Raw genomic sequence first — 25080 nt, 5'->3', positions numbered from 1 at the left:
TTCACCTCCATGAAGGCCGAATACGTCCCCTATTGCCTATTCCGCTAACTATATAGATAATATATAGATATATAATATATAGATTTTAGGGCCGATTTTTCAATGCCCAGATAAACAGTCTAATAATTACCCCTCGAATAGATTTATTCAATTGCTTATCTAACTCATAACGGCTCGCCTATTTTTCAATCGTGATTTATTTGATGAATAACTATCTGACCAAATATTTCCATATTGGCAGCTCTGCTCTTGGAGTGGCGAAACAAACATTAAATTAGTCAGGTTAGAGCGGGATAGAGTCAACTTGCAATATTACCCAAAATTCCATAGATGGGGTGCTAAGTTTGCACTGGTATCCAATACAACCTCAGAGCATTATTGCTCTTAGAATACAACATTAATATAATTGATCACTGTAAATAAAAAAAATGTACCTAATCAAAACACTACACTACTAGGTTTATTCTTCAAAAAGGTGTATACATTTTATACATTAATTTTTTAAACCTATAAAAAAATAATATTTTTGTATTTCGAAATTATTTTGGATTTCGAACGCCCCCTATCGTAAACGGAGGTAATCTACGGTGAAAGAAGCCTTTGAAAGAATCCTCTAGAAAGTAGCATTGAATCTCCGGTATCAAAATCGTTTCGTGAAAAATTATTCTTTTTTCGACGTAAAAGTGAGTATATTTGCTTTTGTGTCTTTCAATTATAATTATTATCGTTATTCTGATCGGTGTATATATAATTTGTAAGTATTTTCTGCAATTTTTCAGTAAAAATAAATTTAAGTTGCGGTGCCGTAACATATTAATATTTCTCCAAGGTTTACTTCAGTGTATGTGAGAATAGTTCTATCGATTTAATTCTGGAGTTTCTATGGCGATGGCCTTTTTGCGGATATGTTTTATATTTATTGGTTTTCCACGGCCTTATTTGAGTTCAGCGCTAACTGTTAATTGATGACGGGCTTTACCGCCAATGCGTTAGTACGAATATCTAAAAGGCGTCAAATTAAATCAGAATCCAGGTATTTATTTAGTAAAATAACTTAATTAAAACATAAAGCACATTAAAGGCAATCAGGATCCCGGGTTGACCTTTACTGAAAGTTATTTTTAGCGCCGATATTGAACATAAACAATAAATGGTTTGTACGCATGTGGAAAATCAATCAAAGGAAATTCATAGACCTTTAGATAACCTAAGTACGTGCACATAATATTGAACCTTGTTTGTTTACAAAATCTCATGTTATTAGTCCTTTGCAATACAAATGAACAGTTTCGATTGCTTTATCTTAAAAAACTGATAAGAGATAAAAATTAAATTCGTACTTGTCGCAGTAAATTCCTTTACGCGTACGACATTCTTCAGTTTGAAAGGTTGTAAATTTATTGTAAAAATGAAAGTGTACCTATTTGTCATATTCATTCTAATGTTTTTAAATAAAAAACTGCTAATTTTTACCTACATCGTTGATAAATTATAAACCTAACGTAATTCCAAAATGTCCAAAAAACCTAACACAATGATGTAGTGTTAGGTGTTTGTTGTGTTAGTAGTAGACGATGCATATGTAGTGCAAAAATCTGTTTGGTTTCCTATGACATCACTATCAACTAAATAAGATCTAGCTTGCATATGCATCTCTGTAATTCCATTAGAAATCATGTTGCATTATGACAGCTTTCAATGTAACTCCGCTCAAACTGAATCATAATATGATAGACCCTTTCATCCAATTATGATGTTTAACACGCCTACATGTAAAAGATATTAATGTGAATAAAATGGAAAGGAATACTTATTGACACATTGCCAGCTAATATTTGGTTAATTTTGTTGTAACATCTAAGAACGACTGTACATGGGGAGCTCGAGCAGTTAACGGCTGAGCAACGTACACTGACTGCTCGAGCAGCGAATACTGTTTTAAAACAATTTTTAAGTAAATTAAATTTGATCTTACAGCTACACAACTGACAAGATGTGCGACAGGAAGGCAGTGATCAAGAATGCTGACATGAGCGAGGAGATGCAGCAGGATGCTGTGGACTGTGCGACGCAGGCCCTCGAAAAGTTCAACATTGAAAAGGTAAAACAACTGTACATGACATTTTAAATTTTATTGGAAAGTGTAAAAAGCCTTGAAAATTTTAATCTTTAAATTTTCATGTGGAGTTTGCAGTGTTGATAATTATTCAATATTCATGTAGCATAAAGTAGGCTTTTTTAAATTGCAAATTAATAACGTTAGTGTCAATGTATTATAGTGACCTTAAAATATTTCGTTATAATTATTGTGTGATAACTGATAAGTGAAATATTATGTCAACATGTTAGAATATTATGTTACTTACATTTAGGGCCGATTTTTCAATGCCCAGATAAACAGCTAGATAGACTTTATTCTTCAGTTAACAAAATATTCAATTTTTCAATAGACGAATAGAACTTATCTATCGAATAACTACGTTATTTGAGGAATAAATCTATCTGCTGCTCCAACGGCCAGATAGCGTGCTATTCGACGATTAGACGTTTGAGTTGACAACTGACGCGTCAAATTTGGGATATTTTCGTATGTAATAACATAGAGCGTAGAATTTTTACAATAAAGCCTCTTTCTATAAAATAATTATCAATTAAAATCATATTGAAATTGATGTTTTTGATAGTACCTACTGATGATCATGCCATTGAATATTTGCCGGACGCTGCCTTTATGTCGTTTCCATCGTAAAATATATAAATTTTAACACAAATTTAATCAAAACTCTTTACTCGAATCAAAACAATAATCAACAATCATAGAACACAAGATAAACTTAAAATGCACTCCTGACGTGAGTCATAATGACGGTTGTTGACATATTGCAAGTTGACTCTATCCCGCTCTAACCTGACTAATTTAATATGTTTGTTTCGCCACTCCAAGAGCAGAGCTGCCAATATGGAAATATTTGGTCAGATAGTTATTCATCAAATAAATCACGATTGAAAAATAGGCAAGCCGTTATGAGTTAGATAAGCAATTGAATAAATCTATTCGAGGGGTAGTTATTAGACTGTTTATCTGGGCATTGAAAAATCGGCCCTTAAACAGATTTCTTGATAACAGTGGACATCAGATAGTGTTAGCTGTGTAAATCTTATCACATAACATAGAAGTAATTTTAATTATAAATTACATGTGAAATTTGTTTCAGCAAATATTTTTTGTATTTCAAATGTTAAAACTTGAGAATAGTTGAATATGTAGGTGCTGTGCTGACGCAGGATTTTCGGCCGCGTCGCACAGTCACATAGCGTCGCCCCTCAGTTGTCCCATAGCTCGCGCCACCGACCCACGTTTTGTAGTTAATAAATTTAAATAGTATATTTTGTGTAATTTAGAAGAAATATAACATTTAATTGGCCGCTATCTTTAATTTCATCTCCCTACACACAGCTACACTAAATTGGTGACCCCGACGTGATCTCGACCGGCGTGATATATCGACGTGAGTGTGTAGTAGGGAGAATAAATATTCAAAATTAATATATAAATATATATACGGACAACTCAAGAAGAAACTACAGGGCGGTGGCAGCGGTAAAATTTAAATAACTAAATAAAATTTAATAACACATAAAAGTACATATAAAAATTAAATATCACCATGGAACCGGTTAAAGAAGAATTTGCAAGTTTATCGTCAATCTCCATTACGTCCCGCATCCCAGATTTTTGGAAGAAATCGCCGAAAATATGGTTTATACAAACGGAAGCAGTTTTATCGCCACAGAAGATGTCAGATGAGGCGAAATATCAAATAGTAATTTCTAAATTAACGCCAGAAGTCATCGAGCAAGTCACGGACATTTTAATTAGCCCGCCGGAGACAGGAAAATATGAAAAATTAAAAAGAAGATTATTACAAATTTGTGAAGAATCTGAAGATCGACAAATAAAAAAATTAATTGGCGAAATGGAATTGGGTGATCAAAAACCGTCACAATTAATGAGGAAAATGCAAGATTTGGCGCGTGGACGAGTAACAACAGAAACACTTCTAGTTTTATGGCAAAATTTATTACCGCCGGCAATAAGAGCTGTGTTAGCCGTATCCGAGAGTAAAAGTGAAGATATTTTGGCATCAATAGCAGATAAAGTTATGGAGAGCATGACACCCTTAAACTCGGTATCAGCAGTTCAACAGTCCAGTTTAAGCAACAGTCCAGAAAATAATTTGATTGGTGAGATAGAAAAATTAAATAATCGACTGAGAAGATTGGAAACAAGAAATAATACATCAAATTTTAGAACGAGGTCACGATCCAGGTCAAGAGGTAGATTTCAATGTAATCAAAGGCATAATCCCAATTGGCTTTGTAAATACCATTACAAATATAAAAACAAAGCGACGAAATGTGTGAAACCGTGCAACTGGAAACCTAGTCAGCGTGAGAAACCAGCGGAAAACTAGCATCGGTGCAGCCAGCGACGGGTGCCTGCGACCGAGTCTACAGAAATAACCGTCTCAGTGTTTTGGACAGAAATTCAGGACTAAACTTTTTAGTTGATAGTGGTGCAAATGTGTCCGTCATCCCGCGTAGTGTGGTGTATGGTAAGGTTTATGCAGAAGGTAATAAATATAAATTATTTGCTGCTAATGGAACGGAAATTAAAACATATGGTATTCATTTTTTGTCTCTAGATTTGGGTCTGAGACGACCGTTCCGTTGGATTTTTATATTAGCGGATGTAAAGCAACCAATTATTGGTGCGGATTTCTTAGCTAATCATAAATTATTGATTGATTTAAACGGACGTAGATTGATTGATCAAGTAACTAATTTGAGTACTAAGGGAAATATCTCAAATTCTACTGTGCCCACTTTAAAAACAATTATGGAATGTCCATATTCCGATTTATTGAATAAATTCCCTGATTTAACTAAACCTATTTCTTACAAAGAGACGCCAAAACACGATGTTTGTCACTATATCGAGACGACAGGACCGCCGGTGCATGCGAGAGCGAGGCAGCTTCCTCCTGACAGGTACGTAAAGGCTAAAAATGAATTTATTGTTATGCAAGAGTTAGGGATTTGTAGACCGAGTAGTAGTCCTTGGGCAAGTCCACTACATATAGTTCCCAAAAAAGATGGTAATATTAGGCCTTGCGGTGATTATAGACGTTTAAATGCAATTACGAAACCAGATCGTTATCCAGTACCACGTTTACATGATTTTACATATATTTTGGGTAATAAGAAAAGGAGAATGCCCATGAAAGTATGGACCACAGTATAGTGTTGCGTCAATGCCAGAGTGGTTTTGGAGGGTTCTTCGATATTCAAAAGATTTTTACTAATTGATTTTTTTGTGATAAAAACAGGGGTTTTCAAGATATTGAGAAAAATGTGAATTAACCTCGAAACTTAAATAAACCCGATTTAGTTAGGTTTATGTGTGATTTAGGTAGTATTTTATCGTCTGAAGGTTATTTTTCGTTTAACATATTTAATCTATGCGTAGAGCTTTAAATGCTTTCAGACAAAGTCTATCTGTTCATCGGCTAGTGTAGGTAGGCACCAGAAATCTTCCGGGACGGATTTCAAGAAAACCTAAATATAGGTACCTATACTTAAAAAATGCCAATTGAGTTTTTATTCGGTTTACATGTTGTTGTTGTTGTTGTTGTTTGAATCATTTTTTCACTACATATTCGAAGAAAGAAACAAATAAGAAATAACTGGTTACCTACCAAGCTATGTCATAATAATATTTTTTTATATATACATATTTATATTATTTTACTTCACTTATCTATATCTTTGTTAAAACAACCTACAGTGTACAACCTACAATACCTTAAAGAGTGATTTTATGTTAATTGATTTTTTTAGTAATTCAATGAAAACAATTCGATATTAATACATTTAGCTATTTACCATAGTAAATGTCATAATAGTTACCGCTTGGTTACCGTGGTAACCGGTAATGGATACTAAATCTATGGTAACGGATCTAAACAATTACATGTCTTATTAGATTTTACAAAACATTCCCTGATCGAAATATATTTTCCGATAGTAAGAAGGCCTCTAAATTGCCGAGATTTTTTTTAATAGTATTTTTATCTTGATATATGAGAAAAACCTGTACTAAAAATGTAAACGGTAATGGACACAAGATGGACACTAAATCTATAATAACGGATCTAAACAATTACATGTCTTATTAGATTTTACAAAACATTCCCTGTTCAAAATATATTTTCCGATGGTAAGAAGGCCTCTAAATTGCCGAGATTTTTTTAATAGTATTGTTGTCTTGATGCATGAGAAAAACCAGTACCAAAAATGGGCATTCTCCTTTTCTCTAAATTAGATATTAATAGAGCCTATAATTCTGTGCCTGTTGCAGAAAATGACATAAAAAAGACAGCAGTTATTACACCTTTTGGTTTATTTGAATTTATGCGTATGCCATTTGGTTTGCGAAATGCTGCGCAAACTTTCCAACGTTTCATGCAAGAAACAGTTTTAAAAGGTTTAGATTTCTTATTTATTTATATCGATGACGTCATTATCAGTTCAGAATCAGAAAGTCAGCATAGAGAACATTTAGAGCAAGTTTTTGATCGTTTTAATCAATACGGTATAACTATCAATTTTTCAAAATGTAGTTTTGGTCAGCAAAAATTAGAGTTTTTAGGTTATGAAGTTTCTACCGAGGGCATTAAGCCGCTCGAAGACAAGGTTAAAGCAATTTTAGATTTTCCTAAGCCTAGTACTATAGAAGAACTTAGAAGATTTTTAGGCATGTTAAATTTTTATAGATCTCATATTCCTCACTCGGCTGAACATCAGTCAGAGTTAAATAAATATCTTGGTAATGCGAAACGGAAAGACAAAAGTAAAATTAATTGGAATAAATTAGCAGAGCAAAATTTTGAACAATGTAAGATCGATTTGAAAAATGCAGTTTTGTTGACATATCCTTCCTTAGATTCTCCATTGTCTCTTATGACTGACGCTTCAGATACGTGTATAGGTGCAGTTTTACAACAAAAAATTAACAATATTTGGCAACCTTTAGGATATTTTTCACGTAAACTTACGGAAGCTCAGCGTAAATATAGTACCTATGATAGAGAATTATTAGCGATATATTTATCAATTATTCATTTTCGCAACATGGTTGAAGGCCGCGAATTAATAGTTTATACAGATCATAAGCCACTTTGTTTTGCATTTAGTAAAATAGGTACAAATAGGGAAACTGCTCGAAGAACTAGGCAAATTATGTTTATTAGTGAGTTTTGTACAGATATTCGTCATGTAACAGGTAGGGAAAATATAGTCGCTGACACGTTATCGAGAATTGAAACAATAACATGTCCCACCGTGTTAGATTTCGCAGAACTCGCCCGAGCGCAGGAAACGGATGAACAACTTGCAGAAATGCGACACCGGTCAAACGTAAACAGTCAATTTACACTTAAGCGTGTTGCAATGTTCGATTGTAATAAACAAATTTATTGTGAAACATCCACAGATAGAATTCGACCATATTTACCTAAACAATTTCGACGTTTAGCTTTTGATGCTGTGCATAATTTAAGTCACCCGGGTATTAGAGCCACAAAAAAATTAGTAACAGATAGATATTTTTGGCCAGAAATGAATAAGGATATAGGAATTTGGTCTAAAACATGTATTAAGTGCCAAAGAGCTAAAGTCTCAAAACATACTGTATCCGATTTAGGAAGTTTTCAAGGCTCGTGCCGTTTTGAGCATATACATATTGATCTTGTAGGGCCATTGCCAATTTCATCAGAAGGGTTTAGATATTGTCTAACTATCATAGATAGGTACACCAAGTGGCCCGAGGCTTTTCCTTTAAAAGAAATTACTGCGGAGACTGTGGCAAAAGTGTTGTATGAGGGTTGGATTTGTAGGTTCGGTTGTCCCCTTAGGCTTACAAGTGACCAAGGTCGACAATTCGAAAGTAATTTATTTAAGCAGCTTATGTTATTAATGGGAATACAAAAGTTGCGGACCACCCCATATCATCCACAGAGCAACGGTGCAGTAGAGCGTTGGCATAGATCTTTAAAAGCAGCGCTTATGGCTCGTTTAAATTGTAATTCATGGGTTGATGAACTAGCAACAGTATTGTTAGGGTTACGCACAACTGTTAAATTAGACACAGGCGTAACTGCAGCTCAAATGATTTATGGCAGTAATATAAGGCTGCCTGGTGATTTTTATGACACAAGTAATATAAAACCGTGTGACGAACATAGTTATGTTGATAAATTGAGGTCGATTATACACAGTATGAAACCGGTACCTAGAATTAATAAATTACCGTGTAAAATGTTCATTCATAAAGATTTAATTGATTGCGAATATGTATTTTTAAGAAATGACACCGTACGGAAACCATTACAACCGCCGTATGATGGGCCATATCGTGTCATTAGTAGAAAGGATAAAACTTTTAAAATTCAATTAATGGACAGACAACTTAACGTTTCAGTAAATAGGTTAAAACCTGCATATGTTTTAGCTGATGATAATAATATTGTGACTAAGTTCACAGGTAAATCTGTTAATATGAGTGATAGTAAAATTAATGATTCGCTACATACAAAAAAGGTAATTAAAAAGGTAACGTTTGAGACAGACAAATCCAGCTGTAAAAATTATGTTACACGATCAGGGCGAATACGAAAAACGCCAAGTAAATTTATGTTTTAATCATGTACATAGCCATTGTTATTGCAACCATGCAAAGTTGCAAATTGTATGTTGTTGTTTTAGGTCACGTAATTCTTTGAATTTAAAGAATGGTTATATTTAAATATTTTATTCAACATTTTTATTTTCAAACTATATACAACTAAAAATATACATTTTATACAATTATTTTTCTATATACAATATTTTACAATTTTACTATGGGATTAAATCAAACCAAGGAAAGTGTTGTCATTAACGAAAGTATTTCCAATGTTTCAAAGCTGGAAAATAAAATTAATATATTTGGAATCATAATAATTTTCATTGCAGTTATATTAATTAAATAAACATGTGTATTAACAGAATATGTGTAAGTTATATTTCTTTGTGTGTTATTAAAATTTTAATGTCATGACGTTTCATATATTGCATTGTTATTGTATCTATCGTCATAGTGTAAGAGACGGGAACAATTTTAATTATATTTTCGTATTAATTGTGAATGATTTTATTTGCATGTTAATGTACTAGGTGCATGATACCTTAATATTATACATTGCGTATTTTTTTTATTAATAATGTTACTTTACATTATAATGTTTGTGTGTATGTAATGTTATGTTGTTCGATCGTAGGACTTTATTAGATTGTATTGTTGGCAAATGGCCGCAATGATGCCAAGAGAGGACATCATAACGTTATATCAAACACCATGGCTGCAGACTAGTAATTTTTATATTATGTTAAGTATCTTTTTTAAAATAAATGTTCGTGTGTTTATAAAAATGTTTCACCGACTCCTGAACTAATCTTGTATTATGTTTCACATTGTTATTTTTTGTCTGTCAGCAGAATTGTTAGGGTTCGTTGTGCGAGTTAGTAATCTAAATAAAGATAATTTAATTTGATTTTGTTTAAAAATGTTCCACGTTTTTTTTTGAAAAGGGGGGAATATTGTAGGTGCTGTGCTGACGCAGGATTTTCGGCCGCGTCGCACAGTCACATAGCGTCGCCCCTCAGTTGTCCCATAGCTCGCGCCACCGACCCACGTTTTGTAGTTAATAAATTTAAATAGTATATTTTGTGTAATTTAGAAGAAATATAACATTTAATTGGCCGCTATCTTTAATTTCATCTCCCTACACACAGCTACACTAAAAATACAATTCAATAATGTAATGTTATCACACATAACAAAAACATTTTTTATTTATTTGTGTTATCAATGTAAGGACCGGTAAACCACAGTGAATTTAGATAACATAGTTTAATTTTTTTCAAGCGGTTTCTCTGATTTGGTGACATTTACAAAAATAAAAGAAACAAATTCGTTATTTGTTAGATTTTAAGCTTTACCTAAATTTAAACCTGATCATAAGTACCTTCTAGATTAATTCCAATTTCCTTCTACATTAATTCAAATTTTCTGTGTTTTAGTTGAATTAAATTTTTGAAATAACACAATTTGACTCATACAAATTTGTTTGTCAGGACATAGCGGCGTTCATCAAGAAGGAGTTCGACAAGAAGTACAACCCGACGTGGCACTGCATCGTGGGCCGCAACTTCGGCTCGTACGTGACGCACGAGACGCGCCACTTCATCTACTTCTACCTGGGGCAGGTGGCCATCCTGCTGTTCAAGAGCGGCTAACTGCCCCCCCTACACCCCCTGCCCCACACACTCGGATTGGATGAATGTTGCTCGACGGCTGGTGCGTGATTGACTCGTTTGTTTATGCTGGGCATCCAGAGTGAGAATTTACTTGTGTAAACGTTCACGTCTAGTATTTATTAAATTTTAGTTAATTCCTAGACTATACCTAGCATAGTGAAGTCATATGTTAGTACTTATCTAAATTTATTGTTTTTTCTTTGTTAATACGTTCACTGGAGATATTTTCAATACTTCTATTATAATTAAACTTTCTTACAAACCAGCTTGTCTTTTATTTGAAACACTGTTTTTTCGATTTCAGACTGTATGTTGAAGAGATTATTAGAGTTATACCACAATAATTATAATAGGTAATCAAATTTTGCCTAATGCTTCAAATGAAATGTCTTGAAGAAAATAATTAATATAAGTAGGTAGTTGGAATTGAAGATTCTAACAAGAATATTAACTGAAGATTCTATAAGATATCTGATCCAGTAGTTTAGGAGCTTATTTACCTACAAACAAACATCGACTTGAAAACCAAGTCAAATATAGGAGCCAAAATATTTAGACAAAATGTATAAAAAAATGAAAACCGAAACTGTAGTGAAAACATTCCAAATTTTTGCATAGAAGTGAAATGTCATATTTTAGCCCTAGATCAGCCATAGCCAGAAAATAATAAACATGATGGGCACGAACATTATATTTTCAACATTCTGCATCATAAGCTCATTTTTGTTCCCACTGTATTGACAAAGGCGATCATCGTCCACCACGTTAGCAAGTGCGGGTTGGCAGATAACTGGGCGTACATTTTGTTTTTAGATAGGTACCTATAATATGCAGATTCATTTATTGAAGCAGTTGTGTGAGAAGATAAATAAAAGAGCGTGTGTGCTGAGGACATGTGTCAGAATTGAATCTTTAGCAAAGATATCAAAATTGTCGCCTTTCTCCTTGACGTGACAGTATTGCCATCGGGTCGCGTCCTTGAAAAACTTAACGCAGTTGCAAGGTCCTAGGGCCTCGAGTCCTTGAAATTTTACTCTTTCCTTCTTACTCATCTTGTTTATATAGAAGTTAGCAAGATGGCCGCAACTCGCCAGAAGTCACGTATTTTCTGACGGATGAAAGGATGATTGAGTATGTACCTAGCTATCGTATGCCTACCCGCTTCTTGGTTAAACGGCTAATTTCCATGTGATTAAGGTACACATACAAAATAATACTACAAATATTATACATGAAAAAATTCATACAAAACGGTCTGAAGCTGTTTCTGAAGAGGATTGCAACTATTGGGTACCTATTATACATACACTGTGAAGCGATATGTTTTATAATAAAATATAAAAAATAATATTTACAGTTAATAAAGCTATCAAGATAAAAAAGCTTCAAGTAGGCAGTAGCAGGTAATTAAAAGAGTTAGGCCTACAAGCTATGTAGGTCACGGGGTCAGGTCAAGGACTAAGGATGACGTATCCAGGTAAGTCGTGTGATCGCAAATAGGGCTGTCACATGTGGATTTTATTCTATTTGCGATAAAATACTGCATTGCACTACGTTTGATAAATCGATAAAGAGCATCTCTTGCAAAGAAACTGCAGTAACGAAAATGTTGGTACTTACATTTTTGATGAAGATATTATCATGAGAAATCTGATGAAGAACTTGACGCTTTTTTACATCTATTCATTACACATACCTAGTTACTACCTAGATAAGAGGTAAGAAGATACATTTTGCATCAACGGTGACTATTTTAAACGAAACTGATTTCACATGCACTTAAGAGCTGCTGAGATTACACAAAAAATACTTTTTCAAAATCGCATGAAAACAGAAACGAGCACCTAAAATAAAGCATTGTAGTATAGGTACATAATATAACCCAAATCCCAATCCATTTCACTTTTCTTCTACCGCTCACTCGCTCAATTTTATTTATGTAAAATTTGAATAAAAATAATATAAGTATTATTATAATCTATCCTTCTAAACCTTATAATGATAAATAGTTTGGAAAAAAGCGCTAATCTCTGGAATTACTGCACTGATTTCAAACATTAATTATTCTCCGTTCTGTTTAATTATTCTCTGTTCTAGGAAATAAATATGATTATTTTTTCCGTTGGATATAATATAGGTACATGAACATACAGTATTCAGTTATATAGATGACTAGTATAGACCAAAATTAATGTTTTAAAGGAATCTAAGGAAGAATTATATTTTTTAAAGAAGTATGTAGAATAGGGAAGCTCGAACACGATCTCGCCTGCTGGTAAGCGAATGTGGTCTAAAATGAAGCGCGCTTCCCTAGAAGGTACGGGCCCTTACTCGCCGGACAACACGGATTCAGAAAGCATGTTGCAGTTCCTTGCGGTTTGAAAAAAAGACGAACGGACATCAAAAGAAATTTCTCTATCCTACAATAATTATTGTTATGAATACGATCTAGGTTATACATCAGAATACTGAATAACACATGAACCATAGAAATGCATATATTTCTCTGTGGGTTTGTACGCGGATAAATCTAACCTTTTCTTCAGTTAGAGATCTTGAGATTAAAATCTCAATTTAAAGTACCTACACAAATATTTGTTTCCATGCTATCGTTGCGGTAAAGAACTTCCTCCTGATATACAACCGCAATGCTCATTCTTAGTTATATTTTTGTATATTATTTAGTTCTAAGGACTGTGTTCCACCAACCCCGGCTATTTTTTTGCATTATTAAAAATTAAATAATTATAAAATATATACTTAGTTATCTAGTTACGTATCTAATTATACATTTTATACGGTCAATTAATAACAATATTTTAATAGGTCTGGCCACTTCAATTCATTGACCTACGGCTTAAATTTTATCAAAATTCTCATTGTAACTTGATGTAGTACAATGAGAATTACCTATGTATATATTTTCAAATGCAACGTATTTAGAAAGTCAACAAATGATCACAAATATCTTGTTATTACTAACCTAAATATAAATTCATAAATTATTATTATTACTTATTTAATACTGACTACATAATATAGCTTTGCTAGAAGCTATACTTATTGATGTATCGCCCTTATTCTCACATGTGTTGCACACCGCCAAGCAAAAAGCAGTGCCGTGTGATGAAGTTGTATAAATGATACAACCCTCGACTCATCGATACAGTCAGCCGTGACATTCACGGCTACTTGCAACAACTACACCTTCAGCAAAACCATCGTTTTGGGTTTAGTGTGGAAGAACAAATTGGTAAGTTTTTTATATAAACTCGATTATATTTAGATAAATTTTGTTCATGTTTATAATTATTTCGTGTACTAAAGTGTGTAAAGTGAAATTGTTTTGCATGGCAACATTATTTTAACAGTATTTTAGTAGTTGTACAAAACGAATTTATTTAGGCATTTTATTTAAATTATAACTGTTCTGAACGATCTTAAAAACTTTGACCTTTTCATGGCTAACTTGAGCCTACTTCTGTAATAAATTAATTCTTTAACTAATAAACCACACGCAATACTTGATTTGTAAAATTACTTAATTTGTAGTTATCATGCGATATTCAAATTTAATAAATCAATCAATATTGAATGTTTTTTCTTGTGTTTAATATAACGATTTTATGCGAGTACTTTAGAAATTAAAGATTTAACGGATTTTAAACGCGATGAATGTTTTTTTTTTTATTTTCTAATAGAGGATAATATTTTAATGTAACTACCTACGTCATTGTTCGGTATAATATTAAAGTAACAGCTAGTTAAATTTCAAACGTGCCTTATTTACATTTCAAATTGATTACCATCCTTGTACAGATTTTTTTTTTCGTTTTAAATTATATCTCAACCGTAATAAACTGTAGTGATGAAATTTTGAAGTCCCCGTTAAAAAATACACAACAAATACTTATTTAAATAAATCTTTACAAATTTATATTTATAAATTTTAATTTGTACATACTTGTGTATGTACAAATTGAAATTGTACATACACAAGTATGTACAAATGAAACAGTTGATAAAATTGTGTAGGTAGGTACTTGATACCAAAAAATGTGTAGGTACCTACCCACTCATATTTACTCGCCTATAATTATACTTTAACAGTATAAAATCCTTATAAATAATGCTAATTACGCATTAGGTATATTTTATTTTATTGTATTATGTAAATTATAATTTATTGTATGTTTTAGTCACCATGTCGGACGCCAAGAAGAACTTACTTCTGTTTTTCGACCGGCCCACGGAGCCCTGCTTCATGCAGAAGGGTGAAAACAAATCTATTTTCCAACTACCCGACAATTACTATGTGAGTATTTCGTTCAACAAATTTATTTTATATTTATTTATTAAACTAATAGTAGCACCATATCGAAACAATACGGTCTACGTTACGTACTTAGTCAATTAAAAATTCTTGTTTGTTGTTCACACTTTTCCGTATTGTTTCTGCCGTTGAAAGATACCTAAGTAATATTAACTCAGCCCCCGGAATAACAGACACCATAGAAAATCTATTGTGTCGTGGACCGATCGGGCATCATATATTACATATTGAGCCCCCAGCTCAATGGGTTAATATATATTCACACTGTAAATGCGACCTATGTATCTCGTGCACTATGTCAAAAATACTTAACGGATTTTGATGAAACTTGGCGTTGTAGGTACGTAGGAACTTAGTTATGTACCTACCTGAAGAATAATTTAGATCGTAATGCCTACTAGAATTTTTTATGGTATTAAACCTAAAGAACAATTATTATTATAATAAATCCTTTCAGCCGGACAAATACAAGTCGACCAGCAACACGCTAGCGGACCGCTTCGGCAACGACGCGACGCAGACCATCCCGATCCGCAACATCTCTCTGCCGAACCTCTCGCTGCCGATGCAGCTGGCCTACAACGACCAGTTCTCGCTGTGGGTGCCCAAACACAGGGCCATGGCTACTAAACTTATCGATATCTTTATGGGTATGTTTAGTAGGATTTTTGTTTGCGTGATAGGCCTTTCTGTGTTAAAAAACTTTATATAATGGGGATACATAAGTTTGGTTCCGTAATTAAGGTAATTCAAGGAGCGTTTTGGTGACAAAAAATACTTACTGTATGCTATGTGTTGTTTTAACTTATCCCATTATGATTAAAAGTTATGAAACATAAAACACAGATATAATTACATAAGCGTTGATTACAATTAATAAAGACAGTAACTGTATAATAATGCGAATAAATAACACTGTACAACGTTATTGTTTCAGGTATGCGTGACGTGGAAGACTTGCAGTCACTATGCTCATACTGCCAGCTCCGTATCAACCCCTACCTCTTCAACTATTGCCTGTCTGTCGCCATCTTACACAGGTAATATATTATCAATAAGATGTGATCTAAGGATGTGATCTTTTCCAGATAAGCATATATAATAAGGGAAAATTCACTTCATTTGTACCGTCAATAATTAATATTAGTAAAAAATTATTGAGATAACAAGTACTTCTGGTAGGATTGTATTTTTGTAACGTATTGTGCCATTTATTTTTGAAATGAAACTTCTTTAGGAGCGTTGAGAGTAAAATTTCAATCTTGCGTCATGGCAATACCGTCACGTCATGGAGTAAGGCGACGATTTTGGATCTTGCCCAAGACGTTCTGATACGCGTGCTCAGCATACACGTTCTTTTTTTATTAATTATTCACTTTAAATCGTCTTATTTATCCCTCCAGAGATGACACCAAGGGTCTGAACATCCCGACGTTCGCGGAGACATTCCCAGACAAGTTCATGGACCCCAAGGTGTTCAGGAAGGCCAGAGAAGTCAGCACTGTGGTACCTTCTGGAAACAGGGTATGTTGGGCTTTGATCAATTAAATTATAAGATTTTAGTAATTTTAAAGAGGTATTAGAAAGTTTACGAAACGAATTAGAAAGTTATTCGGATTTCGGTTACTATTTGTATTATGTATTTTTTCAATAATATTTTTACATAGTTAGGTATTTATTTTAATTCTGACTGATCAATTAATACAGATTTCTTTTTTGTTTGTTTGTTTTGACTTTTGAGATTTTGTAGGTAACATTGAATAAGAAATTGAAAACTCGTAAAATCGTGATTCGGAATTTTGCTTACAATTTAACGTATTAATTTTGTCAGATTATAATTTACTAGCTTTCCACCCGCAGCTTCGCTCGCGCAGTCAAAGAAAAACCCGCATAGTTCCCGTACCCGTGGGATTTCCGGGATATAACCTATGCTATGTCCCGGGGTAAAAGTAGCCTATACCCTTTCTCGGGTATCAAAATATCTCTATACCGAATTTCATGCAAATTGGTACAGTAGTTAAGGCGTGATTGAGTAACAGACAGACAGACAGAGTTACTTTCGCATTTATAATAATATGTATTAGTATGGATCAAAGCGAAATCGTTAAATTGTGAAATGTGATCACATCTTGTCGACAGATTACAATTTCACAAGTAAGATTATAATCTAACAGTTATTGCAATCTTACCATGACACATCCATAAAAATTTCAACCCAACGGCACAATCGTCCCCACAATACAAAATTAACCTTCCCCTTGTTGCCAGCAGATGCCAGTAGTGATCCCGCAGAACTACACCGCGTCCGAGTGGGACCCGGAGCAGCGCGTGGCGTACTTCCGCGAGGACATCGGCATCAACCTGCACCACTGGCACTGGCATCTCGTGTACCCGTTCGACTCCGCAGATCGTGCCATCGTTGCCAAAGACAGAAGGGGAGAGCTGTTCTACTACATGCACCAGCAGATTGTCGCCAGGTGAGCTGGCAGGCCACTGGCACCTCTTGCACTAGCTATTGGCACTTACTTACACTATTGGCACTTACACTATTGGCACGGGCATTCAATACAGTACATACCTGTTAGAGTTACTCGTGCTTATTGCCTTTGATATGACAACTTTTCTATTCAGATGTTTAAAAAATTGCATCAATGAGGTAGATCTTCGAAATCTGCATTCACCTTTTAAACTAAACAACATAATACTTAAACTTAACATTGACTTACATTCCCAGATACACAACAGAGCGTTACTGCAATAAGTTGAGTGCTCCGAAACGGTTCAGCAACTTCAGAGAACCCATCGAAGAAGGCTACTTCCCCAAGTTGGACTCGCAAGTTGCCAGTCGCGCTTGGCCACCAAGGTATGACGTCACAATATCTAGATTATTATTCTAATGCTTGTGTATTAAGGTGTTATTCAATACGTTGTGTTAATCACGCTTAATAATGGTAAAACTAAAGTCAGGTAATTGCCTGACTCGTGTAGGTGAACGAATAAGATGTAATCTATTTTACTCTTGAGAGTAAAACAAAAGACATACGGCTGTTGTTGTTTTTTACGCTACGCTATCTATCTCATATTATAATATATTAAAATACGCTATATATCTCAGTGTATAAGTTGTGTATGATACGAGAGTGTACAATAATTTGGGTATATACGTATATTCATTTGTTATCATTTTATGTTTTAAAATTAAACTTTGTTCAAAGCAATAACAATTTACTATGTTTTCGTTGGTTAGATTGAATTTTCGTATGAAATAAACATAGAATAATGTTAATCTTACACAATAACAAATAACAATAAACGCTCAGGTTCGCGAACTCCACGATCCGCGACATCGACCGTCCCGTGGACCAGATCCGCGTGGACGTGTCGCAGCTCGAGACGTGGCGGGACCGCTTCCTTGATGCTATCAACACTATGTCCGTTATGATGGTGAGTGCTGTTGAGAATACTTCATATTTGTATGTGTGTTTGTTTTTTTCAACGTAACAAAGCAATTTTATGATTTTATTTTTGGATTTTTACGCTAGCCGAACCATAAGTACCTAGATAGACGAAAAATAATAATGATGATGTTAATTGTATGAAAATAATTTGTAAAGAATTATATTTTATTTCATTAATTTACAAATGCATATGTACTTGTAAGATTTAAGGAATAGATCAATCGATCATGAGTCGAAATTCGACACATCCTATCCGTTTTTCTGGAAAGAGTAACAATCATTCTTACAATTTTTGAACTATTCAATAAACTTCTATTCAATAAATGATTTAAAAAAACTAATTATAAAAAGGATAAACTCCTATCATTTGATTTTCTTTAAATTCTCAGAGGAACGGTCGGCGCGTGCCGCTGGACGAGGACACAGGCATCGACATGTTGGGCAACATGATGGAGTCCTCCATACTCAGCCCCAACCGCGACTTCTATGGGGACCTGCACAATATGGGACACGTGTTCATATCCTACTCGCACGACCCGGACCATAGGAACTTGGTGAGTTTTTATATGAATGAATGACTTATGATTTGATTGTGGTGTTTGAGAGATAAACTCAAACTCAAACATTTAATAATTCAATTAGATTTCTTATAAAAGCACTTTTGAATCGTTATAACATTTTTTAATTTACCACCGATTCGGAAAACAGTATCTATGGAGAAGAACTGGGATAATGTTTAGAGTTTGCTACCAAACAATACTTTATACGGTGTATTTTTTTACTTCTGATAAACTGGAAAACTATCAAGAAATGTGTACATTCTTTATTTTTTTATTTTGAACGACCGCTTTAAATTTAGTATGTTCTGGGATTCTTCCCAGAACATACGCTAGTTTCTGAATCTGTGTTAATTGAATTGGTTTCAGATAATTATTTACAAACAATAGTAAAAGTTTATATAAAAAATGAAGGTTTTTAGTTCCAATTTGGGCAGACATCTTTTTTGGTAAGAAGAAATTGCTCTCTAACGTTGAGGTTGCCTCCTGTCCATCTTATTTTTAGTATATCGAATTGATAAACAATTTATTTCCATTATATTAACCTGTGTATATTATGTAGGAACAATTCGGAGTAATGGGTGACTCAGCCACCGCGATGCGTGACCCAATATTCTACCGCTGGCACGCGTACGTCGACGACATGTTCACGCTGTACAAGAACAAGCTGCCTCCTTACACCACTGATAAGGTTATTTTTGTGACATTGTCGTAATTTTTTGTGACTGTCAAAATTTTACATTTAGCAAAAGCATTTGAAACAGTTTCCATTCGGAAATCTTAAAATAATTGGGAGATTTTGGAATAGAAGAGATTCAACTCAATTTTTTTTATAATTTTTCGACAAATCGTATACAATTAATTGGTACGCATCGATAACTATACCAGCAAATAAACTTCAATTGATTTACTTTAATGTTTGCTTATTATGTCTAGAATTTTACATTAATGGAATAGATTTACCTCTAAGTTCAGTTTTATTTAGAACTGTGTTATTGTGTATCTACATTCTACATAATTGTTTTTAATGACCGAAATTTTGTTTCTTTCTATATGTCCATTCGTATTTAGCTCAATAATATATTCCAAACATCCCATTTTATCCCTCTTTTCCAGTGCAATATTTAGTCCAAGTTCAATTTTATCCGTTGTCCCCAGCTGGACTTCCCCGGCGTCCGTGTGTCCTCCGTAAGCATAGAATCCCCGGGCGGTGCGAACGCGCTCCGCACGCAGTGGGAGCAGAGCACGGTGGAGCTCGGGCGCGGGCTCGACTTCACGCCGCGCGGCAGCGTGCTCGCGCGCTTCACTCACCTCACACATGACGACTTCACCTATGTGTAAGGAAATTTTACTATCAGTAGAAATTTTGCTCCAAGTAGAAATTTTACTCTTAGTGATATTTTTTACTCCAAGTGGAAATTTACTCCAAACGGACCTTTTAATCCAAGTAGAAACTTTACTCCAAGTGCAAATTTTACTCTCAATAAATTTTTTACTCCCAGTGGAAATTTTACTTCCTTGGATTTGATGATCTCTAAATGGTTTTACTGCTCAAAGACAAGCAGAGTATTCCTTTAAACAAATAATAATTATTGTAATGAAAGTAACTCAATTTAAATGCATTTAGCATTTAAATTTACTCTTAGGCATATTTTTTTTTTATGATCGACTATAACTTTTATTGTTTTTAATGTAAATATTTTCCACGTGAATCAAGAGTAAATTAAATATTAAATGAGCTGAAAAAGTTAATAAAAATATGTTCATCCTATAAACATTTACTTTAAATGTTACAGAACTGCACACTTTCATTTATTTCTTCCAGCATCGATGTGAACAACACCTCCGGTCAAGCAGCAATGGGTACAGTCCGTCTGTTCATCGCACCCGCTGTCAATGAGACGGGAGCCCCACTGCCGTTCAGCGAACAGAGACGACTCATGATCGAGCTCGACAAGTTCACGCAAGCGCGTGAGTATAGACACAAAATTTATATATATTCACATATTTAGGCTTGTTTTATTCTCATATTTAAAAAATTGCTTGGTGAGATTTGAAAATGTTTAGTTTTTCTCGTAAGAGTTGATTGAAATTTCGTCTTAGGAGCTGTTAAACGTGATGCAATAAGCATTTAAATTGTTACTGACTGGTTGTGTTGTGCATTTAAATTGTGTTAACAAGTGTTTCATAGACACTTTCTTTACATAAAATATAATTTTTAAAATTATTTCATAAAATGATTTAATACTATATCGATCACAAGTCACTAAGTATACTCTTGGATTACACAATTTTTTCTAATTTTCGCAGTGCCCGCTGGCAACAGCACGATCCGTCGCAGCTCCAACCTATCCTCAGTCACTATTCCCTACGAGCGTACATTCCGTCGCCAGTCCACTCGTCCAGGCGAGCCAGGTTCAGCGGAAGCAGCTGACTTCGACTTCTGCGGCTGTGGCTGGCCACACCACATGCTGATACCGAAGGGAACTACTGAGGGCTTCCCGATGGTGTTGTTCTGTATGGTTTCCAACTGGGCGGAGGATAGGGTGAGTTATATGACAAACTATAATGTTTATTTAAATGCCCAACGCTTTGTTCAGTGCAATGTTCACACCGATTTACTTGCAACTTTTCGTTGTAAAATGTGCTAAATAATTGATTGAGGCTTTTGTAATATAACTGTGTTATGCCACCCGCGTTCGTACTTTTGCTCCATCAAATGTGAAGCCAATATGCTCGTTGATTTTAAAATCAGTTTGTAATGAAGTGGCGAATACTTGATGTTTTGCTTCAAACGAACTGTACGCCCAGCCGAGTAACAATATTTAAATCAAATTTTTTACAATTTTATGTTATTATACATTGTACAGCTCTCGAAACGCTAATATTTAACGTTCCCACAGGTTGTACAAGACACAGCGGGCACATGCAACGACGCAGCATCGTACTGCGGCCTGCGCGACCGCAAGTACCCCGACCGGCGCGCCATGGGCTTCCCCTTCGACCGGCCCACGCCCGCCAACACGCTCTCTGACTTCCTCACACCTAACATGAACGTGAGGGATTGTACTATCCGCTTCACTGACGCTGTGAGGCAGAGACAGCAGGGGTAGGTAGGTCGGTAGTAATCTGTTCTTTATTTGCAATAGGTCTTCATCAAGAAAATTTTTAATGTAAAGTACTTTGGTCAAATTTGTCAGTTCTATTGTCATAAATAAGAATGTATTAATGTTTTGAAATGTTTAAGTAAAGTTATTCGAAGCATTAAATTATAAACAACATACGAATAAAAGAGGCAAATTACATTAATAATTCACTGAATTAAATGCTACCAACAAAATAAATGTCACCAATATATTATAAAATAAAGATACGGATTAAAAGTATACCTACCTAAAAAAAACCAGTAATGACTATAAAAGATGGAACAAATTTCCTCTAGATCTGTTACCAGCAATGCCGTCGCTAACCAAACGAGCAATAACCAAGCCAGCAATATTCCTCCATTCAGCAATTTTACTCAAAGTGGAAATATTACTCAGAATAATATTATAACTCACACTGAAATTTTTACTCCAAGTGAGAAATTTACTCAAAGTGGAAATCTTACTCAATACGAAAATTCTCAAAATGAAGATTTTCTTCAGAATAATGGTTCTCAAAATCGTTTAACTGATATAACACATGTGTTAGCAACCAGCGTATTTCCTCAAGTGAATAATTATTGTAATCAAAATAACGATAATTTGCCAAATAGTAAAGAATGCGGATGTAAAGAAACCTATACACCAGAAGATATTGATGCTCTCATTAGAAAACCATATTATTATATCAAATGTAATCATAAACAACATATATTTTAATCAATTTTCGAAAAAATTGTGTGTCAGAATAATTCAAATTCAAAATTAAAATTCAAAATTCAAATTCAAAATTCAAATTCAAATTCAAATTATATTTATTTGCAAGAATGTAGTTACAAATTATAGATGTTTTCATTACAATATTATGTGGCTTATACATTCTACCCATTGATTGGGTGTGCAAATATTAAAAAAGAAAGTTGATTAATTTAATTATTTAAATGTACACACAATTCAATATAATGTGTATTTCTTGGTTTCTAATAGATTAGAAAATGTAAGATTTTGTTATTTTATCGTTATTTTGAAATAATATTCTCAATTTGTTGTTACTGGTTGGATCTTGGCTATGAACATGGATAATGATTTATAATATTAATTTAGTTATAAATGGGTCACTAATTGTAATTTAACTGTAAATATTGTACATATGTAAATACTGCTAATTCGTAAGATATAATAAATTATGCCTTTCACCAAATTGTATTTTTATTTCCTTTCCTCCTTTAAAGTAACAATTTAAGAATTTTTATTGTTGAGTTGATATTTCTTTTTGGAAAATCAATGATCATTATACCTATTTTTAAATTCTGAAAAATGAAATTGATCTAACTATTTAATAGAGAATAGTAAATGGCTCATTTACTTCATTGTGCTAAGGACGAGTTTGATAAAAAAAAAAAATTGTATATTTCTTGTTTTTCTTAGAATCTCTGTTTCATTATAATATTGCTTAGAATATAATTCAGTTTTTTTTAATCATTCACACTATCAAAAATCATATTAAAACATCAATATGCAAGTTTGCATATTAAATTACAATTATTAAATAATCAATCATACACGGTTTGATTGGGTACTAAGACTGAGATGTTAAAAGTAAAATACAAGAATATATTGGAATCCTTCTTTTTTCATAGCACCCGATGTTTTCATAATTTTTCGCATCTGTAGACTTGAGAATGTTAATAAATAAAAAAATCTCGTACAATAAAATAATATGTCCAAAAGTCCTCCTTTACAAACTTTTTTCGATGATAACAAACAGATATTTAAGAAAAAAATCCCAATTTTTTACCGTTGTTATCTTTTATTCAAATAATTTAACACACCTACTTCAAATTATCCCAGCCCCACGCCCACACTCAATAATCAGTATCAATTACTTATTTCGGAACAATTATTTAATTAATTATTTATCTCCGGTGATTGAGTTCCAGTTAGCAGTTTTCGGATATCTGTTTATTTGCATATTGGAAGGATTGTAGAGATAAGCTCTTTATAATCATTCTAGGGTTCAGTTTTCTGAAGATATAATTTGCATCTTATATTATCTCCTTTTTACACGCTTTATATTAGCTTCACCTGTATGTTTGTAGTTTGTAACCGACTTCTTTGGGCGCGATTTTGACCCACTTTAAACGGCCAGATTTCGTTCAAAGGAGATTGCCCAAGTGACTATGGCACTTGGTATCGCAATCAAACTTATTGTGTCAAGATGAAATATAGCTCAATTTGAAGCTTGATGTTAGTACTTTTAGAAACGATTAAAGTTTTTATGTAAATAAGCCGCAGTTCACGACAATAAAAATAAAACAAAAGTTTTATTCAACGCTTCAAAAAAATACTTTATCGAGTTTAAACTAACGATGAACGTTAAGTTTTACATTTATTACATAGGTAATATTTTAATTTACAAGATAAATGTGAAAAGTAAATCGTAATAAACATTATTTCAAAATAAATAACGTCGAACAATGCGTCGAACACATTCATTCAACTATGACATATGACGCAGGACGCTTGCAAGAGAGATAGATATATGACGTGTCAAAACAAAAACTTTTACTTTTATTTCTATTTATTCGGTATAATTACGACTTAATAGTGATAAATATGATCATTATAAATACAAATAGGAATTAACAATATCACGAACACGTGACACAACTAGTATTTTACCGATTCCATACGTGGTCATACATGTTTCAAAAGAATAACTTTTACTATTATTTCAATTTATCCGGTATAATTAAGACTTAATATTGATACATATGACCATTATAAATACAAATAGGAATTAACAATATCACGAATACGTGGCACAACTAAAATTTTACCGATACCACCCGTGGTCATTCTCCTTTGTAGATTTATTGAGGACCGATGACAATATACTAATTTGATAAAATTTTCTATTTTTTAGTTCGGTTTTCTATAAAGAGCGTGTTTTTTTAAACAATTATTATTAAATACCGTTTTTTCATATTTGTAATTACGAAGTATCACTACATAGTATAAAACAAAGTCGCTTTCTCTGTCCCTTTATATGCTTAAATCTTTAAAACTACGCAATGGATTATGATGCGGTTTTTTTTAATAGATAGAGTGATTCAAGAGGAAGGTTTTATTATATAATTTATTAGGTTTAAGACAAAGCGGGCGAAGCC

At 33.5% G+C, this 25080-nt stretch overlaps 2 protein-coding genes across 7 annotated transcripts; both read left to right on the top strand.

Annotated features, from left to right (window-relative positions):
* Positions 1 to 556: 556 nt before the first annotated feature.
* LOC123700102 (dynein light chain 2, cytoplasmic) lies at positions 557 to 10684 on the top strand. Of its 3 annotated transcripts, none has more exons than XM_045647226.1 (3): positions 557 to 682; positions 1978 to 2101; positions 10237 to 10684. In XM_045647226.1, the coding sequence occupies exons 2-3, from the start codon at positions 1994 to 1996 to the stop codon at positions 10396 to 10398; spliced, it is 270 nt and encodes an 89-aa protein (XP_045503182.1). In that variant the 5' UTR covers positions 557 to 682; positions 1978 to 1993; the 3' UTR covers positions 10399 to 10684. The 3 variants fall into 3 exon arrangements, with proteins under 3 accessions (XP_045503182.1, XP_045503183.1, XP_045503181.1); XM_045647227.1 differs by having other exon boundaries at positions 621 to 754; XM_045647225.1 differs by lacking the exon at positions 557 to 682 and adding an exon at positions 914 to 1033.
* Positions 10685 to 11749: 1065 nt separating this feature from the next.
* LOC123700395 (phenoloxidase subunit 1) lies at positions 11750 to 23111 on the top strand. Of its 4 annotated transcripts, none has more exons than XM_045647602.1 (16): positions 11756 to 11896; positions 14619 to 14734; positions 15210 to 15402; positions 15690 to 15792; positions 16156 to 16276; positions 17024 to 17229; positions 17487 to 17615; positions 18073 to 18196; positions 18600 to 18764; positions 19330 to 19458; positions 19926 to 20104; positions 20593 to 20738; positions 21078 to 21313; positions 21671 to 21876; positions 22210 to 22653; positions 22865 to 23111. In XM_045647602.1, the coding sequence occupies exons 1-15, from the start codon at positions 11884 to 11886 to the stop codon at positions 22628 to 22630; spliced, it is 2487 nt and encodes an 828-aa protein (XP_045503558.1). In that variant the 5' UTR covers positions 11756 to 11883; the 3' UTR covers positions 22631 to 22653; positions 22865 to 23111. The 4 variants fall into 4 exon arrangements, with proteins under 4 accessions (XP_045503560.1, XP_045503561.1, XP_045503558.1 ...); XM_045647603.1 differs by lacking the exon at positions 11756 to 11896 and adding an exon at positions 13403 to 13672; XM_045647604.1 differs by lacking the exon at positions 22865 to 23111 and having other exon boundaries at positions 11750 to 11896; positions 21671 to 21880; positions 22210 to 22325.
* The last annotated feature ends 1969 nt before the right edge of the window (positions 23112 to 25080 follow it).

Source organism: Colias croceus, chromosome 19 (genome assembly GCF_905220415.1).
Source record: "Colias croceus chromosome 19, ilColCroc2.1".
Taxonomy (NCBI): Eukaryota; Metazoa; Arthropoda; class Insecta; order Lepidoptera; family Pieridae; genus Colias; species Colias croceus.
The sequence above is the reverse complement of the archived record's forward strand: the minus strand, read 5'-3'. Positions and strand labels throughout refer to the sequence as shown.

Excerpts from the sequence above, each read along its gene's own strand:
- LOC123700102 (XM_045647225.1), top strand. The coding sequence starts at position 966 with ATGACGGGCTTTACCGCCAATGCGTTAGTACGAATATCTAAAAGGCGT. Across the intron at positions 1,034-1,977 it reads CAAATTAAATCAGAATCCAG|CTACACAACTGACAAGATGT; the intron begins GTATTTATTTAG and ends TTGATCTTACAG. Across the intron at positions 2,102-10,236 it reads AAAAGTTCAACATTGAAAAG|GACATAGCGGCGTTCATCAA; the intron begins GTAAAACAACTG and ends TTTGTTTGTCAG.
- LOC123700395 (XM_045647602.1), top strand. Across the intron at positions 14,735-15,209 it reads AACTACCCGACAATTACTAT|CCGGACAAATACAAGTCGAC; the intron begins GTGAGTATTTCG and ends AAATCCTTTCAG. Across the intron at positions 20,105-20,592 it reads CATGACGACTTCACCTATGT|CATCGATGTGAACAACACCT; the intron begins GTAAGGAAATTT and ends TATTTCTTCCAG.